Source organism: Notothenia rossii (genome assembly GCF_949606895.1).
Source record: "Notothenia rossii genome assembly, chromosome: 7".
NCBI lineage: Eukaryota > Metazoa > Chordata > Actinopteri > Perciformes > Nototheniidae > Notothenia > Notothenia rossii.
Genome location: NC_136905.1, coordinates 17639239 through 17659153, shown reverse-complemented (window position 1 = coordinate 17659153; position 19915 = coordinate 17639239). Strand labels below are relative to the sequence as shown.

The 19915-nt window shown below is 40.7% G+C and overlaps 1 protein-coding gene across 1 annotated transcript; it reads left to right on the top strand.

The window, feature by feature from the left end:
* The first annotated feature begins 62 nt into the window (after positions 1-62).
* Positions 63-18651, top strand: rprd2b (regulation of nuclear pre-mRNA domain containing 2b). The gene is made up of 10 exons (XM_079692360.1): positions 63-293; positions 6667-6796; positions 6930-7135; positions 7252-7304; positions 7418-7544; positions 8978-9153; positions 11737-12049; positions 12422-12670; positions 13934-14101; positions 14239-18651. The coding sequence occupies exons 1-10, from the start codon at positions 107-109 to the stop codon at positions 16182-16184; spliced, it is 3555 nt and encodes a 1184-aa protein (XP_079548486.1). The 5' UTR covers positions 63-106; the 3' UTR covers positions 16185-18651.
* Positions 18652-19915: the final 1264 nt, after the last annotated feature.

Below are 19915 nucleotides of genomic sequence, written 5' to 3'. Positions count from 1 at the left end.
GTCAGCAATGCGTTTAAAATAAAGTGCAACATGGGGGCGTGTTGTTTTCCCCCTCCTGCTCCCGTTAGCTTCTTCATGCGCAGCACCACAGCAGACAGACTGAAAGATGGCGGCTGGTTCTGGGGCTGCTGGAGCCCGCAGCTCCAACGCTGGTCTGGAAGGGTCTTTGGACCGACGGTTTCAAGGAGTTTCCAACACTATGGAGTCAATACAAGGACTTTCAAACTGGTGCATTGAAAACAAAAAGCACCACAGCCTGGTCGTTCGCTACTGGATGAAGTGGCTCAAGAAATGTGAGTAGCTGAGCCTAAATCCGCTAGCTTAGCTCACTCAAGCTAATTCAAATGCATTTCTGCCTTGACTGTGATCAGCTTGCCAAATTCAGCTACTGGTGATAGCTTTGCGAGAAGTGCAATACACTGCTTTATAGATGCATTCAGTTTTAAAACGTCTAATCGATGTTTTCAATAAAGACATGCGCTGCAATCGTGGCGTAAAAATAGTCAGTAATGTTAGCTAAGCTAATGCTAACCATGGTCTCACTAATGGCACTGTTTACAGTTAGGCCTCCCGGGGTTCATGCTCTATTTTTTTCAAGAATAATTGCCATGCACCACACTGCTTATCTCAAAGGACTGATTCTGGAGATAAATGTTTTAGAAGGTGTTTAGTTAGATTGTATTACCAGTTTTAGTTTAAGATGTGTGCAGGTTCAGTAATGGTCGTCTAACATGCATGATTGTCGAAGCGACCAAGTGGCTGATAGTTTATGTAAACATTTTAAAAGTGTGAAGGGAAAGGGCACTCTTAATGAAATATGCATTTAAGCAGTAGACGATTAACCTAAGATTCCAGGAGCTAAAAACGATGTCACGTTGTAATTTAAAGTAGTGATACACTTGACAGCAGTACCATTTCATATTTTTTCAAACTTTTCCAACGTATTGTTACATCGGTTTCTTACCTACTGATAGTGTTTGAATGTAACTACGTACAATTACTCAAGTGCTTTACTTAGGTAGAGTTTTGAAGATTTGGTTGAATACGGCATTGTATCTTTCACCAAATATTGGAAGGCAATACTTTATATTTTACTCCATAGAATTTCTTTTTCAACATTAGTTCATAACAACTTTGCAAATGTTAGATGAATACAACATACGAGTACATTAAGAAGTATCATGATAGATTAACCCTGCACTAACAGCACTTTTTAATTTTTATTTAAATAGGCTATTTTGATGCTAATACTTTACTAAAGGGAATTTCTTTAAGTGCATTCTTCTATTTTTGACACAGTCTTTTGTTGTTGTGTTATACCACTGCCTGCTGAATATACTTGGAATATCAAACTGTTTTTAGTTATAGGTTTATCAGAATAGGTTTTTACTAACCACCATTTTGACCTGGTGTTTGAGTGCATAAAGTAATCGATAAGGACAAATAACTGTCATTTTGAAAGCCCCCAAAGTTGCCATTGTCTAAAATGGGGTCTTTATAAGAGTTAATTAAATGTACTACATTTGTAAAGCCACTGAACTGCTGTCTTGTATTTGGCTTGTGCCTCTAAACAGATTATAGTATAATCCATTTATCGCTTGTTTTGTGAAATCACAGGTAGTATCTGTTGCTTTGGTATTCTTAAGTACTGAATAGTATTTTTGTTGTTGCGATTAGGATTTATTATACAATCTTATTACTTCTAATTTCAGTATGTATTTAGTTATCTTATAGCAAGTGTAGAGAAATGTGCATGGCTTCCAACCTTACACCAGTTTTATAATATCACAAAAATAGTTTACAATTTTCTAGAGAATTATTTTGATACTGGTTTTTGCTGATTGTGGCCAGAACAACAAATGTTTCGCTCTAACTGTTGATTTTGGTAAATGCGGACTTACTGAAGGTTATATCTGCTTTATTTAAGCATTATTTATAATGTCTCGATAGTGAGACATTTGAAGCATTTTCTAATTAAATGTCGCAAAACTTGGTCTGTTGGTTTTTCCTCTTAATAATTGTCAGACTAGGACCTACTGAAACCGAAGAATCTTTTTTTTATTTAGTCATCACTTGCAGGTTTTTCAAAAGTTAAGATTCTCATCTGATTTTGGAAATAAATTCTAGTAGGAATGTTATTTAATTTGGAGAATTTATCATAGCTGTAAGGCTATACACCTTGGTTACCTTATTACACATTGTGTTTGAAGCAGGATCTTTTAAAATATTTATTGGAATGCATTGCTTTTGTTTCATGATGCAGATTTGTTGTTTTTGTATGTATTGAAGCAAAGACATTGATCATAACCTCTTACAGAAACATTTCCATATATGCCAGTCACCATTGTTCATACAGCTGAATTCTTGAGAATGGAAGAGTTGATTGGAAAATAGTGTAAGATGAAGGACAGAAATGACTAAAAACTTTGACCGTTAAAGTGGGAATTCGCACATTATTACTTTAATTGTATTAAAGTTGAAGTTGATTGCATATGTTTGCTGCAGGAACAACATCAGAACATTTTTTTTTCTATTATTGTACCCTGCATATCTTTTATAGGCTTCAATCCTAACATTTAGGGATATTAATGATAAATTATCCATAGTTTCAAGTTAAACCGCCAGTGCCTGTCGAATCATAATGTGGATTTTCTTATCAGTGCACATCGCTGCCTGCAGAGCACAGCATGATGAAAGCTGACGGCACACAGGGAATGACTACTCGGCTCTGCTGAGCTGTTGTTTCTCAGGGAGAGCGCTGCCAACCAACCCAGAGTCAATCTTTCTGGCTGTACGCTAGGACATGTTTTCATTCGAGCTAAAAGAATAACGCTATAAAGTAGGTTCATTTTGAGTAAAGACAATCTATGCTAATCTCATATATTTGTTTTGTTTAACAGCAGCAACATTAGTCTGCATTAATTTTTAGTAAGATATGTCATATTTTACTGTTTGAGAATAGTTATGGTGCACATTTAAAAAGAGACCTAAAAGCTCTTCTTTGATATAAAAAGCTGTGCCAATCAATCAATCAATCAATCAATCAATCAATCAATCAATCTTTATTTATATAGCCCAATATCACAAATGTTACATTTGTCTCAGTGGACTTCACAGTTTGTACAGAATATCAGTATGACAATACGACGCCCTCTGTCCTTAGAGCCTCACATCGTACAAGGACAAACCCCACAGTTTGCAGATGTACAGTATGGGAGAGTGACATAAATGAAATGCTTGCAGTCACTTTAAGCACCACTGTGTGTCAAACATAATGTTTACATTGTCTTCGTAGCATAGGTTGTGTTTTTTAAACTCAAGTCTAAATGGTAATTATCGGTATCAGATCTTTCAAATAGAAGTGCTTATTTCATTGGATTGTTTAGAAATGTAAAATCTTTTTTTCTGTGCTAATCGGAGATAATGAGATGCAACCTTGTATGTATCCAGTCTAAGGGTGCAATCATTTGTTGATCAACGAAAATATTATATTCAATCCTATTATTATGTTAAAGGTCCCATGTCATGCTTTTCCGGTTATTACCCGTCCCCTTGTGTGTTATGTAGCTTTTTCTGCATGTAAACGGTCTGCAGAGTCACAAACCCTCAAAGTACACCCTGTAGCGAGTAAAACTCTAGTGAATACACATACTATACAGAGATGCTGTATGAGAAACCAATGTGAGTTTGGAAAATTGCACAATATAAATCTATTTTAGTTTACCTCAACATTGGAATTATGATCAGTAGAAATGGCCATGACATGGGACCTTTTTTAATTTGGGTTTATGAACTGAAAAAAATACATTTTAAAGGCAAATTGTGACCTTGGACATTTTATAAATTCAAACTACCGGTATTTAATCTAGAAAATAGCTTACTGATAATCAATCATTCCAATGACTGAAAGTTGCAGCCCTATGTATAACATTTACTGATAGTTATACAAGTTGTTATTATATTCTCTAAAAAAATTATTTTTTTATCAAAAGGGATAATTTGAAAAAAACAAACAATTTTGTATATCATCTTAGACATTATTGGGCAAAAGCTATATTTAGGTAACTAACCTTTTTATTATATTATTCATCAAAGAAAATAAACAACACAATATTATCTCACTGTCTTACTTTGTTTTTTATATATATATATATATATATATAAAACAAAACCTCTTTAAGTTTCTGCTCCAAAAGGCTTTGGCATGACATTTTTATCTCATCTAATAACGATGAGAAAAAACGATTTTAGGTTTTTTCCAGCACGTTTGCTTCAGCAGCAAAATAATCTTTTAACTATTGGCACATACTCTTTTTGTAATGAATTATACTTTTAATGTCGGAATCTTAAGAGGTTAAAGTTGATGCCGTCCATGGCTAACTCAAGACACTTTTCATTGTTTGGATGTTTTCCATGGTGGCTTTTATGTAATTTGTAAAGTTGGTGACTTTTACACACTGTTTCAGAGTTGAATGTGTTTTGAGGATCTTACCGCGTGTTTATCAGAGCTGTCTCCCTTTTCAAGTGATGAATGCAGTGTGTTGGGATCTGTATGTGAGTGTGTGTTGACTTTGCAATGTTGTTCAAAGGTGCATTAATATTGAAGTGGCACATGCAAACCCCTTGAATTAGTTATGGCATTAATGGGATTTCCTTTAGTAAAAAATAAAATAAATCAAAACCAGCCCATGTATTACTGATATTTTGTGATTTTAAAGAAACCTCTTTTTAGAAATGTGTATTTGTTAAATAAATGTACGAATTAGTGTTAAAACTAATATCACAGTAAAATAGAGGGGAAACAATATTATTGTGCTTAGTTTGAAGAGCATATTTGCCTTTTTTCAGTATATTTTGATATGATATATTTAATTACATTAACTTCCCTAGATAACATTTATCTTTTAGACTAAATGAGAAGCTAATCACAAAGATTTAGACCTTTTTTATAGTTGTTGCTCCAAAGCCGTTAATAGCAGAACTATAAAAAGCAGTGGAAATCATTGTATCCTTGCCAGTGTTGTATTTCTTTAAGAAATGGAAACATATAACTGATATTAATACTAAAGTAAGACTGTAAGAAACACGTTTCTGGGTGAATGAATAATCATACAAAAACAGGCCCACTCTTTTGCCTTCAGTTTTTCTGTGTTATTATTATTCACTGACACTAGTTTAATTTATGAGAGTACTTGAATGTAGGGCTGAACGACTAATCGATTTTAAATCGAAATCTTGATTTTAAATGATGCCATTATCAAATCGCAAAGCCTGCAATTTTTTTTTACCTATTTTTTGTTGTTACATATTTCTTTTGTTCTTCTTGTGTGTCAGTCATCCACACCAATCAGAAGTGCTGTGCTCCACATGTACCAGCCATTGTTAACCAATCAGAAGTGGCCCATGATAGGAGGTGATAGACAGATTGATCCAATCCAAAAGTGCCTGACCTTTCCAAATGGCTTCCAATGGAGCTTTCTTAGATGGTTTGGGTCAGGTTAGTAATGCTCCATCACATGTTTTACATATATAACAGGGTGAATCTTAAACTGAAGCTTGACTTTAAAGCAACCCAACGGAAGTTTGATGTAAGTTTAGTTCTTTCACTCATAGCTCAGGCTGCGGGGTTGCTAGGGACGGGAGCATGTTGATACGTCCTTCCTAGCCGGAGATATGGCCGCATTTTACAATAAACTTCCGTTGTGTCGCTTAAAAACCAATATCGCAAATCGAATCGCAATATTTGTCAGAAAAATCGCAATTAGATTCTTTCCCAAAATCGTGCAGTCCTACTTGAAGGCATTTCAATGAAACACAAGTGACATTGAAGAGCTGATTTTATTGGATGATATTCATTCATGTGACGGATGTATGTGTATCGGTGTGTATACAACACAAGTCGTCACTGTGACAAGGTTTTGACCATTAACATTATTCAATGTTAATATTATAGCCTGCTTGATACCGAGTAAAATATATATATTTGAAATGTACTTGCTGGTACAGAGTTATTTGTATTATTAACTTTAACGCATGTTTAACGGTCTAGTTTTTAAATGCATACTGAGCAGGACACTTTACAAATCAGCTATGTGATGCATCATTACTTGTTCTAAATGAACACAAACAGTATTTGGGTTATTCCTGTATTGCAATAACTTGTTCTTTATCCTCCAAACATAAAATACCAATGTAAATTGATCATGAGTTATTCCTTAAAGAAGTTGGCTACTTGTATGACACACTTGATGTTTTTTAATCTATTTTTTAAATCTGCGATGCTAAGGGCGGCCGAAACCTGAAGCTTTGGCTTTCTGGAATGACGATACATGACATCGAATGTTAATAACAGCACATTGGACCTTGAGAAACTAGGATGGATTTGGTTTTTACTATTTTCTAACTTATAATAGACCAAGCGATTAATTTCTGAATCTAAAAAATAATGGGCACTTCAATTGATGATGAAAGGGATCTGCAACCCCTTCTTCAGCTATCAAATAATCTGCTTATTAATACCAATCAACTTGAAAGGGTTCTGGTCAGGAAAATGTTATCCCCGAATATCTGAATCAGCCACATAATGCTAATAAACTTTATACATGTTTAATTATTTCTAAGATTAGGAAGCCGTGGGAATCTAATTGTTTGTTTTTGTTTGTTCAGCTGACAACCCTCATCGTTTGAATCTCTTCTACGTTGCAAACGATGTGATACAGAACTGCAAGAGAAAGAATGCTATCGTCTTTCGTGCGTCCTTTGCAGAGGTCCTTCCCAACGCTGCTCAGTTCATCAGGTGAGTACAGTTTTTATTCAGCTGTAGTATTGGACCAACATAACTCAAATGTCCGAAGCTACAAGTAAGAAATGCTGAATCTTCTCGTGTTTAAAATAAATCGTCTTGTGTTTCGGTTTTGCATTATTTTCAGAGATCCGAAGGTCCGCAACTCAGTGGAGAGGATTTTTGGGATTTGGGAGGAGAGGAGCGTGTATCCCAAGGAGGTCATTGCCGGGTTTAAGGCTGGCATAAACAAAAAGGAAAAGGAGCGAGAGAAGCAGAAGGAAAAAGAGAAAGAAAGGAAGAAGGAGAAGCAGAAAGAAAAGGAGAAAGAAAAAGAGACGCCCCCGGCAACTGGTCAGTAGTGGTCATGTTATAAAATCAAAAGTTTAATAACTTCCTAAAGTTTAACATTTTGAACAGTTGCAATTATGGTTGTTTGTTAATACGTTTTTGACCTTTTTATTCTGTAGCCCCAGCCAACACCAAAGCTGCGCTGAAGTCCAAGATCTTAGCGGAGTTCACCGTGAGTCTTGTTCCTTAGTGTTGTCCTGCATTACTTTGTCTTTCATGTTGTGTTTAACCGCCTAAAACATTTGAATTACTGTCAATCATTTCTTTGCATTCTTTCTTTTCCAGCCGCAGTCCCTCATCGATCAGTTGTCGAAATATAAGCAGGTGGTTGCAGAAGAGGAGTTCAGGGAGAACCAGCTGACAGCTCTCAGGGTGGACGTCTGCAGCACAGAGGCTCTCAAGAGACTGAAAGGTCAGAGGTCACTGGGCCCATTTCTGCATCATCACACACTCATTGTCCTTTGTACTGTATGTATTAGACCACATACAGACTTGTCACTTGATGTGTCCTCTTCAGGTCAAGTGCAGGATTGAACACAACCCAGTAGAGGTGTAGCAGTGAGAATATTTCTTCCATAGAAAGTAAATTCAATTAAAACAGGTCTGTGGAGTATCCTGAGGGAGCAGGATATTTGCTGATGGGATATATTATATTCTGATGTGTTGAGCACCAGCACTGGCCACGTAACTATTGCAGTTTATTCAATAAATGTGTCAACAGAATAGGGCTGTACCTGAATATTCGAATATTCGTTCGTTGGCCAACTGTTCGGGTTTCAATTTCATTATTCGGATATTCGGTTTTTAATTTTTTTTCTATTTTTTTCTAAATGTATGCTATTAATAAAGGCGGATTTCCATATTCTTATACTATATTTATACTTTTGAATTGCACTGTTAAAATTCGGAAATATATACAATCTCAGCCTGTGCTCCTGACATCGCGTTCACTCAGTCACAAACGCAAACGGCACGCTTCACCTCGTTTCACCCACAAAATGCCAAAGGCTTCAGCTGTGTGGGACCGTTTTTTAAATTGGACGACGGTAAGAAGAATATGTGCCAAATATGCGATAAGAAACTGGCCTACCACGGTGGCACAACAACTCTGAAAAGTCACCTGGATGCTGTAAGTAGTAGCTTAGCTTAGCTGTTGTCAAGTTGCCATGATGAAGCTGCTTTATCCGCCGTTTAAACAGTAATGTTACACATGATAAAAACGTGCACTTAGTTTGCTTGGAAAATAGTTGCAAGCAACCGAATTGTTTTTTTACATTAGTTTTTTAATTTTATCCGAAAAAAATAAATAATCTCTCCGCACCGAATATTCGAATATTCGCTGCTGATTACTACCGAATATCCGGAGCCCGAAAAATGGTATTCGGGACAGCCCTACAACAGAAGTCATTACAAAGCTTTTTTGCACTGGTTCTGTAGTTTGATTACCTAAATTCAGATAAATCAGCCTGACTTATTTTTTTCCATTTTTTTTAGTCATACTTTTAAAGTGATTTTAAGATGCAACGATTGCAATTTTAGTAGCTGATTTCAATTTTTTACAAAGCCTTTTAGTGATGGTACAAACAAAAACTTGTGTAACCTTTCTTTAATAGAAAATTATAGAGGTGCAAGGATGCTTTTTGCAGAAGTGGCATTGGCAATGAGTTGATATATATTACGGTCTCAAGAGGTTACCGAAACTCTCAATCAAGCGAGAAAGTCTGAACACTATTCAAGAATCGTTCACCGTCACCTCCTCTCACGATGTCTTGGAGGAACCATATGAAATCTGTATAAACCTTGTTTTTAACTTTTTGCTTGTTCATCAACTGTTTCCTATTCCAGACAAGGCTGGAGGGAACAAGTTCGCGACGGACTTTGAGGAAGGCAGTCTGAAGCTGCAGGAGTTTGTGGGCTTCATGGAGACAGAGCTGACGACGGGGCCTCCTCTGCTGGAAGCTTTGGGAAATGCAGATATTTTCTACGAGATGCAGTACAAGGAGGTTAAGATCGTGGCCAATGTAAGTGTTCCGATCCCCTTTCAGAGAGATTGCTATGCCAAAATCATGATTTTGTTTCTGTGGATTGAATTTAAAGACCCAGTGAAGTGCATGTTTTTGCACCAAAATGAAATGGCAGTTTCATTCCTTACATATCATTGTGCCTGTTCATGGCTAAAATAATTTTTAATAATTCATAATTAATGAATTAATGAATTATTAATTTTGCCGTCTGAGCCTAACGGAAGTTGCAGACGATAGTGGCTGTGACGTCACAAGATGTACCCAGTTGCGATTGTAAACATCGCGGAGACTTTGGAAAGTGATACTAGTGTGAGAGAAATGATTGATTTGGACAGCTTTTCGGACAGGATAGATGAGGAAAGTGATCAATTTGGTGCACTTTGAGGGCAACATTAAGAGATTTATGGATACAGCTCTCAACACTCATATGAAACATATATTTCAATAATCAAAAAACATTGGAAGGATTTCTTAACCTATTTTATACAACTAATATTACATAGATGGAAATATTTGTTTACATAGATGACCAAACCCACTGAGATAACTTAGGCTACAGTTTACCTCCCTGACCTGACGTTATCTCTCTCAGTCCCACAGGAGAGCACTCTCCCTCTCCTTATTGTTGAAACAGCTAATCTCCGTTAGCTCCGAGCTAACACCAGATGCTAACAACAACCCTGTAACTATCTCAGTCTCTCTTTCTCTCTCTCTCTCGAATCGACCAGTGGCCTTTATTTATCATGATCAATCAAAGAATCTACGAAACAATGACACCAGCCAGGCTCACCTTCATCTTTTGGGAACAGAAACATCGCCACTTCGGCAGACTTGACATTACTACAGCCAGCGGCAATGCATCGTTTCCCCTGTGTTTTTCATCCCTCTTTCTTCACTGTCACCTCCATTGTCAGGTTTTCTCGATTGGCAATCACTTCCAGTCGACTCCGACACACTTTCCAGGAAAATACTAGCTCAAAAACGTTGAGAAATTCGACTTTGAAAAAGAGAAAAAACGAACGGTGGTGAATGTAAACAGTGCGGCGGCGTCCATCTCGTGACGTCACGCAGTAGATCGCAAGCCACGCCCACGAAGGCGAAGGTCGACTGCAGATTTCCCCGGCAAATTCAAAACTCGTCAAATTTGTTGCTATTCCAACATCCTTTTATATGGGTTCCAATGGACAATTTTTCTCATTACTATACGTATTAGCATAACAGATCATGCACAGGTGCACACTTCACAGGGTCTTTAAGAGTGATTCAGCAAAACATTATAGGTACTTGATTCATGGTAAATTGCACATTTTCTCTGTTTAATGGAAAATGCATTATCGAAAATGGTGACCCAGACATCTTTCATTGTTCCTAGTAGGGCTGCACGATATTGAAAAAAACTGACATCGCGATTTCCCCCCCCCCCCCCTGCGATATATATTGCGTTTTTTTTAACTATATTTAACCGGATGAAGGTATTGTCCTCCTGTGCCTCGCTCATTTTTTACCGGTGTTTTGATGGTCTGCAAACTAGCGGGGCGGGGCCTGCTGTGATCTGATCAAGGATGATTGTGATTGGTGGTTTGCTGTGCATGCAGAGCCTGCATGTCACTCACGTACCCCTGACATGAGAGCCGCGCAAGTTTTCCTTTTGTAGCAAGCAGCCACAGCAGCCCTGCTGCTGTACTGGCTTGTAGTTCGTTTATAGCATAACGTTGGCATTTTGCTTCTGGCGACTAGATTTATGATTTAAAAAATTATAAAAGTAGGGTTGACATGTGGAGATTATCCAGCTGAACAAAACTTGATCCCTCTCTTCAATGTGTGTCAACCACAGACCTTATTTCGAGCTATTTTCCAAAATCCTATGGAGAATTTGCATTGGTTTTTGACGAAGGAACCGAAAGAAGTTTACTTCCGGGTTTAAGGACGCGTCACTGCGGCTGAGTGACGCGTAGCCAAAACCGGATGCTGCATACACTCTGGTGGCTACCATTAGCAGCTAACTTTTGTGCTCCGATTTTTACATAAAAATGGAATTATGGATTATAAACAATTGCTTCAAAGCCACAGATACATTATTAACCTATGGATCAACCGATTCAGCCGCGTTTTTTCTCGTTTTAATGCCATTGAACACGTCTTTTGATCAGATTGACAGCTACGGTGAGACGATCTCCCATAAAAGCTACGTAAAGCTACGTGTTGTGATGTCTGTGTTTGCTTCCCCTGTCGCGAGATCGAATCGCTTAGTGATGATACTATACTTAAATAATCTGTGGAGTCTCAGCTTTAATCGGATATATTGTATGTGCAGTTTCGATAAGTAATAAGGGTATCTTTATTTTTAAGTCTGTGCTAAAGTGCATTAGCATTTATTTATTTTTAAATGAATAAAACCGCACGTCCCTGCGGTGTGAATATCGCGCATGCGCATATCGCGGTTATCGCCATGACACGATATATCGTTCAGCCCTAGTTCCTAGTGTCCTTTGGGGAAATGATCTCTCAAATTGTTCCTTAAAAAAAAACGTTCTTATATCTCCCATTTTATTCCTCCCTTCTCTTTCCGCCATCTTCCAGGCGTACAATGCCTTTGCCAACCGTGTGGCTAGTCTTAAAAGGAAACTGGATTCCCTCAAGTCGACTCTACCTGGATCTGAGGACTCTCCCATCCCCTCCCCCTCAGAAGACGCCCCCTCTCCCACCGGCTCTGACTCCCCCTTCATGGGTCTGGGGTCCATCAGGGCCCAAGTGGACCCAGAGCTGGATGGCAAGGCCATGGATGAAGGAGAGCATGCCAATGACAGCAGAGAAATGGAGGACATGGAGGACATGGAGGACATGGAGGACATGGAACTGTCTGATGAAGAGGCTGACGCTGCCACAGCAGAGGGTCAGTGGGTCAATAATAGTCTTTCCCATGTAGTCAAAGTCAACTTTATTGTCAATCTTCCAGTTTGTGTGTACGGACATAGAGATCGAAATATCGTTTCCCACAATCCCGAATATAAAAATACAAATATGTATATCCTATATATACACAATCAACAGACACATTTATACATATGCACATATTAAGTTAAAAAAGCACAACAATCAATATATACAAAATAACAGTCATTTCAATACCTTGGGAATGTACATTAGTGCAAGATCGTCCATAGCGGCGTAAAAAAGTGTCTGATGTAGATCCATATGTGGCTGCCCAGTTGTAATGTTTTGATTCAGATTTGTAAATATATCTGCTTTTGATTATATTTACTAGCAGGTGACAAGAAGGACAATCCGTCCACTGCTGTTGCAAAGTCAGATGCACCATCAAAGCTTCCCTCCGCACCGACGAAGGCTCCGAAGACCATCACCACTGCTGCTGCCACGGCAACCCCATTGACTCCCACCTCTGCTGCTGCTCAAAGCGCCGCAGTAACCACAATGGGAGTCAATCTGGACAAGGTGGACCTGGGGAAGATCAGCTCCATTCTGAGCTCCCTCACATCTGCCATGAAGAATACAGGTGTGTTCAAGGGCTGGGTGAAGATGAGTGTTATGGCGCATTTCCACTGCGAGGCCTCGCACGGCTTAGTACGGTATAGTTAGGCCTTGGTAGGCCAGGCTCACTTTATGCTGCGTTTCCATTACAGTTTAGTAGCTGGGGCAGTAACTATAATAACGCATTGTAGGTGGAGCCGTGACGTCATCTTCAATGCGAACCACAAAACCAAACATCAGCCGTTAGCTGTTAGCACTCAGAGCTCACAGCTCCTCATATCTGTTCAGAAACTAGACAAAAGTTAAACAACAGACTGTCTGTGTCATGGCGAATACAGTCGCTGGTTTATTTATGTCTGTATAGGCCGTTGTTGTGAGTGTGGACGGTCGGAGCATATACTGCGTTAGCTTAGCCAATCTCCATTCAGAAAACACGCATTTTAAAAGGTTTTTCGCCTGCCGTCTGTCTGCAGACTTGTCAAAGCATTAATTCATGATTTTTACTAACCGGTATCAGTATGTTGTTACTTCGGCATCATTTTGAAACGTGCTTTACAATTAAATCACGGTAAAATATGTTCATTTTGTTGTAGTTGTAGCCACTCATGTCACTAGTTTAGCATATTCATCCCGGTTGTTGGCCTGGAAAGAACCACGATTTTTGGAGGGCCAGAAATACTGTGAAAAAGTACCCGTTAGCCGGAACTACCCCTAGTGGAAAAGCAACAAAAAACGGGCCGGGTTTGGCACGGCACGCTTAAACCGTGCTACGCGCTGCAGTGGAAATGCGCCATTATACTGATCAGAACCTGCAACGAAATGTAACGGGGTCATGTCCAAAAAAAAGTACAAATTAATTAGTATTTGCTCTTTCTGGGCCTCGAGGAGATCTGTCGCTATCTGAAATCGGTGTTCCTCCACAGTAGCATCAAAGGGTTTGTACAGTAATTAAAAAAAAAAAAAATGTATATATAAATTGTACAATGACCACTACATAATTCATGTTTTAAGGTGGTTAATATTTGACTATTAGTTTGAAATAACTAATAACTTATACATTAAGTTAATATATAATGCCATATTCAAACTGTCTGAAACTATACAAATAAATGGGTATGCGGTATTGTATAAATTATTAAGGACCCTTTGGTTGTAGTAATAGAGTTGAAATACTTTAACAATGTATGTAGCACAGGGACATTTAGTTTGGATTATTGTTTGATTTAACTCGGAATTTCTGCGCTTCCCTTTTTAAACCTATTATTTTCTGTCTTTAAAATGTCTCCAGCAGCTAGCCCCTCACCTCGCCCGTCTCCAGGAACCCCCACCACTCCTTCTGGCCAACCAGCAGCCTCCAAAGCGACCTCTTCGAGCCCTCGCCTGGCGAGCATCCTGTCACGAGTTGACATCACACCTGAAGGCATACTCAATGCTCTGACTAAAACAAACACACCAGGTAAGACGCATGTAGGAAACACACTAATACATTCCCTTTTTAATGAAAGAATGTACATAAACAATAACTAATATGTCACTTTTTCTTTTTTCATCTCTTTTGTCTCTGGCTCCCCACCCTTTTTCTGTCCCCTGTAGGTTTGTCCTCTCTCCTGCAAAGTGTGTCAAACAACTCCTCTGCTACTCCCACCCGAACCTCCCCAGAATCCTCAGCAGTTAAAACCCTGCTCTCCCCCACCACCCCAAAAGCAAAACCCACCATAGGAAGCAGCCTCAAAAGAGACACACCTGGGAGAAGCAGAGATTGGGAGAAAGAGAGGAAGCTGTCTCCTCCCCCTCCTCCCCCTCCTCCGCCCCCTCCTCGTACCTCAGCTCCCTCTGTCTCTCCCCCCAGCCTGGAATCAAAAATCAACAGTTTCCTGCAGGGTAACCCCGGCTTCAGTCTCGCCATGGGTGATGGCAGTCCTGACGGGGTGGACGGGACCCCGGTGAGAGACGAGGCCGCTGGCACCCCCACCCAGGACGAGATCATGGACACACCTGGGAGTGTGCCAGAGTCTTTAGGGTCATCTGGAGGTCATACCCTCTCACCCACAGCCTACCGCAGTGAACCCTGGGACGCTGTGATCACCCCGTCAGGGAGCAGCAGCAATGGAGACTTTCTGAGCTCCTCCTCCTCCTCCTCCTCTCGGTATGGAGCTGACAAAAAGGGGGCCACAAAATCAAAGGACGATGCAGTGAGGAAGCAGGTCTCCTCTTCTCCCAGCAGTGACATGAAGGGTAAGAAAGATGGACACCAGCTGAAGGTCACGGGAAACAACAGAGGAAACGGTGAACGGAAACACTCAGCAGGCTCTCGTAGGGCCAGCAGCGGGTCGGAGGAGGGGGGGAAACGAGAGGGTCCTGAGTCTCCGGGGGGGAAGGGGAAGGAGGGCCAGTACCATCGCATTGAGACTCTAGTATCCCCCTGCACTGAAGGGGCTCCGATCCAAACTCTCGGCTACTCGAACCGCCCCCACGCCGGGGAGCGCATCAAGACGGTGGAGAGCATCCGCCTGATTGGCCGAGACTCCCGGCGGGGTGGAGGGGCCGGCGCTCGACCAGGGGGAGCGATGTGGTACGAGGAGGAGGAATACATGGACGCTCAGTCTCCCTCCCCCCACGACGGCCCACCTCCTCTTAACATTGGAAACGACGACATGAGCCCCTCCATGCCTCCTCCCCCTCCTCACCTCCTCCACCAACATCTCCACCCTCCTCCGTCCCACCCCCACGCACACCCTCCTCCTTTCCAAATGCCCTACCACCCCGAGAACATCCAGTCTCCTCCCCCCTCCCATCTCCACCAGCATCCTCCCCCGTCCCATTTTTTCGGCCCTCCTCCACCCATCCCCAGACCCCCTCCGCCTCCCATACCCCAGCGCCCTTCCCCTCCACCTTCCCACCATTCTGTGCCCTCTGCAGTCATGGTAGGGGGAGTGTTGGTCCCTATCGACCGTCCCCTTTCTCTCCCCCTCCCACTGAGACCTGAAGGTGTAGAGCGAGGCGGAATGGGGCCCAGAGGAAACAAAATGCCCCCCCCACCCCTCATGGCCTCGTTGCTAGGTGAGCCCCCCAAGCTGCCCCGTCCTGGTACAGTTAAAGAGCCTTTTGGCCCCCGCCATGCCCCCCTCCTGCACCGTCCAGGTGTTCCTCTTCCCTTGCTGGGCCGAGTGAAGGAGCCGCTCAATCTACCTCTTCCTCCCCCCTCTCCCACATGCTCTACACCCTCTCCCTCCACCCCCAATCCCCCTGCACTCGACTCCCACCCCCCTCGCCACCCTGCTCACTCCTCTGGCCCTCCCACCAGTCCTCCAGCTCATTCCCGCAACCACACCTCCAACCCTGTTCCCCTGCTTAACTTACCCCCGATTCTCCCAGTTAACCTCCAACAGAGACCTATGCAGCGAGACCGAGCCCCCTCTCAGCAGTTTAACCAGCACCGACCCCGTGGGGGATATCGAGGGGGCAAGCGGCAGGGTCCTCCATTCACAGGTGGTCCCTTCCATTCGCAGAAGAGACCCTTCCTACCCCCACGATACTGAAGTGGTCGTCTGTCACATGCTGAATGAGAAGTGAAGCGCCCTGCCCTGAAGAGCAGAGTGTGTGTTAGCCCTGCTGGTATGAGCCTAGATATCTTTACTCTGTTAATTAGCTTGAATTAAATCTACCTTAGGTTGTGTGTAAATGGCTGATTTAATCTTTATGCTTCAGCTAAGTAGCCAGCCAGTCTTCTTACACTGTACAGTGCAGCTTTGAGGTTAGCAGTTACATAGAGTGTTGTGTCACAACCTTCAATCTTTCCCTCCTTTTTTTTTATCCATTTCTCCAACTCCTGTCTAACCTTACAAACAAACACAGATAGTTCAAGCAGATATTACACTTTATTTTGTTTGGAGCTTGCCTGCCTGTGTGATTGTTGAGTTAACTGAGAGAGAGAGCAGGAGAGAGAGAGAGAGAGATGTATGGGTCTAAGTTTGACATTTTGGGAAATAGGCTTATTTGCCTCTAACTGAAAGCTGTATGAGAAGATCAATACCACTCTCACATCAGCGCAGTAAATTAAAAGCTAGAGCTTAGCATAACAACTGGAAATGGGGACAGCTACCCTGGATCTGCCTGAAGGTCAATAAGCCATCTTTTACCAACTCTAAAGCCAATGTTTAATGTTTAATCTGTTCAAAATGTAAAATTATTTGTAATGGGGGTGATATGTGAGACAAGTGAGGAAGTCACAGCCCATGGCCACAAAACATTATTATTTAGTTACCTTCAGACAGGTTAGGCCCCTGATTTGAATATTTATGCTAAGCTAAGGCAATTGTCTAATTTCTGCATCTTATTTAACACCCAGATAATGTCACCTGACAAACCCAATAACCATATTTCCTAAAGTGTCCAATTATTCCTTCAAAATTACAAGTAGTTTCCAAATGAATATCTTCATTCATGAGTGTGTGGGTGTGTGCTGTGTGTGCTAACATGGTGTTTTTCTCATTAGAAGGGATGAGACTGGTTCTGCAGCTTTTGTTCTTGCTGTAAATAATATTGTTCTCTTGCTCGACCTTTTTCACCCTCCCATCTCTCCCACTGTATATTTCTAAACTTGTAAATATAAAATCTGAGATGACACAGCTTTTTTTCTTTTCAAGCTCTTATTTCTGTTAATGAGGACAATGATCGTCATTTTTGAACCCCGTCTTTACTGTGATTGAGGCCTCGGCTAAGCTTTAGCTTCAGAAGAATTTCTCTGCAGTATCTGTCGCAGCTTTCTGTCCTCCTTTTGAAACCACCATGCAGAAGAGGAGGGTGAAGATAATTATGTATTTTTATTTCAACATACTTGTCTGCCTATGCGGGCTTCACATTAGACTGAGTCATGAAGACCCTCGGTAGTGGATGGCGGGTGGGGGGGAGGTTTTTCAGTTCTGAAACACACTCTTGCCAGGCTTCATCATGTACTGACTTGAATAAAATCCAGAGTTTCAATTCAACTGGGGGGGGGGAGGTATTTTATTTGGTCACTAATTATCACTTGAATTGCGCTGTTGTAATTTTGTTGCGCTGTTCAGCTGATTTCTGAGAATTTGTTGTCATATATTTACATAGCTGCTGCCATTCTCATAGTGCATACGTATTATTTTTTGGCACTGTATTTTTCTAATAGATTTAGCAATTTCCCGTTTGCAACAGCGCACACAGGTGGCATTAGGGGGCGAAAACATATGAGCTAATAAGGGTTGTTTTGAAAATGGTTTATTTAAATACTCCAGTTATTATGGCCCCTTCCTCTGTTTTTTTTCTTTGCTAATTTCATGCTTTTGCCCTCAAACCCCTGTGCTTATCTTGTGCTCACAATGGCTTTGTTCATTAACACTTGTGCCCCTCTCAACACTTCTGAGGGTAAAAAGAAAGGGCACAATGGCAGTAATCCTTCTTTTACAGGAGTTACTGCCGTAATGCTTCCCTCTGTTCTACACTGATGTAGTTTCCCTCCACAGTGAGAGGTGCATGGTGGGAACTGCTGCTCAAAGCCTTGTGTGTCCTGTGTTTGTGTGATCATGGAGTGTGTGTTCTCGCCTTTGCTCATTTACAGTTCATCAAGAAACACTGAGCACCCCATGAAGTTAGATACATTGTAAAAATGTAACCATGAAGAGCATATCTGTCACTACAGTGTTGGCAGATCATCAGAGTACGATGTGTCATTCAATGTTATACAAGTCTGTTACCACCTGTAAACTGTCTGTCTTTTATCTCATCGAAACAGCTAAATATCAAATCAGTTTGGTGTGTTCATGATGCACAGCAAGAAAGCTAGATGTATTGTTCCCTCACACTAAGCGGCTACCAAGTTCCACATTTTCAATTGTCTCTGTAAATAACCCCAGTCTGTTAACTCTTTGACAAATTAAGTTTCAAATTGACTGAAGATGTGACGAAGATGATGGTCTGTGAATATTTGCTAAGTTGAATTTCTGCTGTTCTCATCAATGATGCTATTACACAGGTCTTTGAGTGTCCAATCCTTTCTGGTGTGATGAACATGCACTCATTATATTTTTGGAACAGTTAACATATGCATAGCTGTATACAGCTTCTTATTTATTTATTTTTTAAAGCTTTTTTTACACAAAGCACATTGAGGAATCCATACGGGAGACAACATTTTTTTTAGTGCTTTCATTGAGTTGGTTTTTTCACAAATTTAAAGAAAACCCCTCATTTTGTTTCTGGTGGCACTGTTGACTGTAAGCAGTTGGTGCACCATTTGAATTGACAATGGAGGCGATTTCCTGTTTGCTCTGACTTTCTCCTTTTGCAAAAATCCTCAACTCTACCCTTTTTTTGATTGTTGCTAAACATATTTGCACTACAATGTACTGTTTGAGATCCACATTTTAGAAAGGCCAATTTGTGACACTATTGAGTTCAGCTTTAGCCTTACATATTGACTATTGTGGTACATTGGCTCCATTTAAAGATTTCACTTAATACATTGTGACACAGAAACAGTTTGATGACCCACTTCCAGTGAAACAGCCCTAACCTCCTCATTAATGGCTGTACACTTTCATAGCATGTTTTAATCTTAAGATGTCAGCATTCATGATGCTGCAGCACATTTAAAGAAAAAAACGTCATGGTGGCCTCTGTGCCCCTATTCCACAGTAACCAGTTGCTGATGGTTAATTGTACAGACAAGTTAGGGCTTTATTGTGACATACTTTTATCATTAGACAAATGCATCGGCTCATTTGTATTGAGTTATCTGACAAAGGCCACCCTCTGCTTGTTTTCTCTCACCAAACCTCTACACACAAACTAGTATAATGTCTAGTGTATTTCATGTACATAGTGAAAATAATAGCAAATAGTGAAGGGTCCCACGTTTAAACATCCATAAAGAGTTGAACTATAATCGGTTCCAGTAAAACTGTCTGGAAGTGGCCAGTTAACAGTGGATAGTCAGATAAAAACGTAAGAGCTTTCTGAATGCACGGTATTTTATACAATTAGAGGCCTAAATGTATTTTAACATTGATAATAGTTGGTATTTATGACTGAAGATGGAACATAAACCTCTTGGAAGTGATTTAGCTCCCCTTAGTGGCAGTTAAGTGGTATTTCAGCTCTTACTCCAGGTCAATGACAGCCCTCCATGCACTGCTGTTACCGCAGTGCCTCTTGTGCTGTGCTTATTCTTCCAAAAAATTTGAACGCTAAAATTGATTATCTTCCCATGTCAGATTTAAGTTCATAATTAACCTAGCTA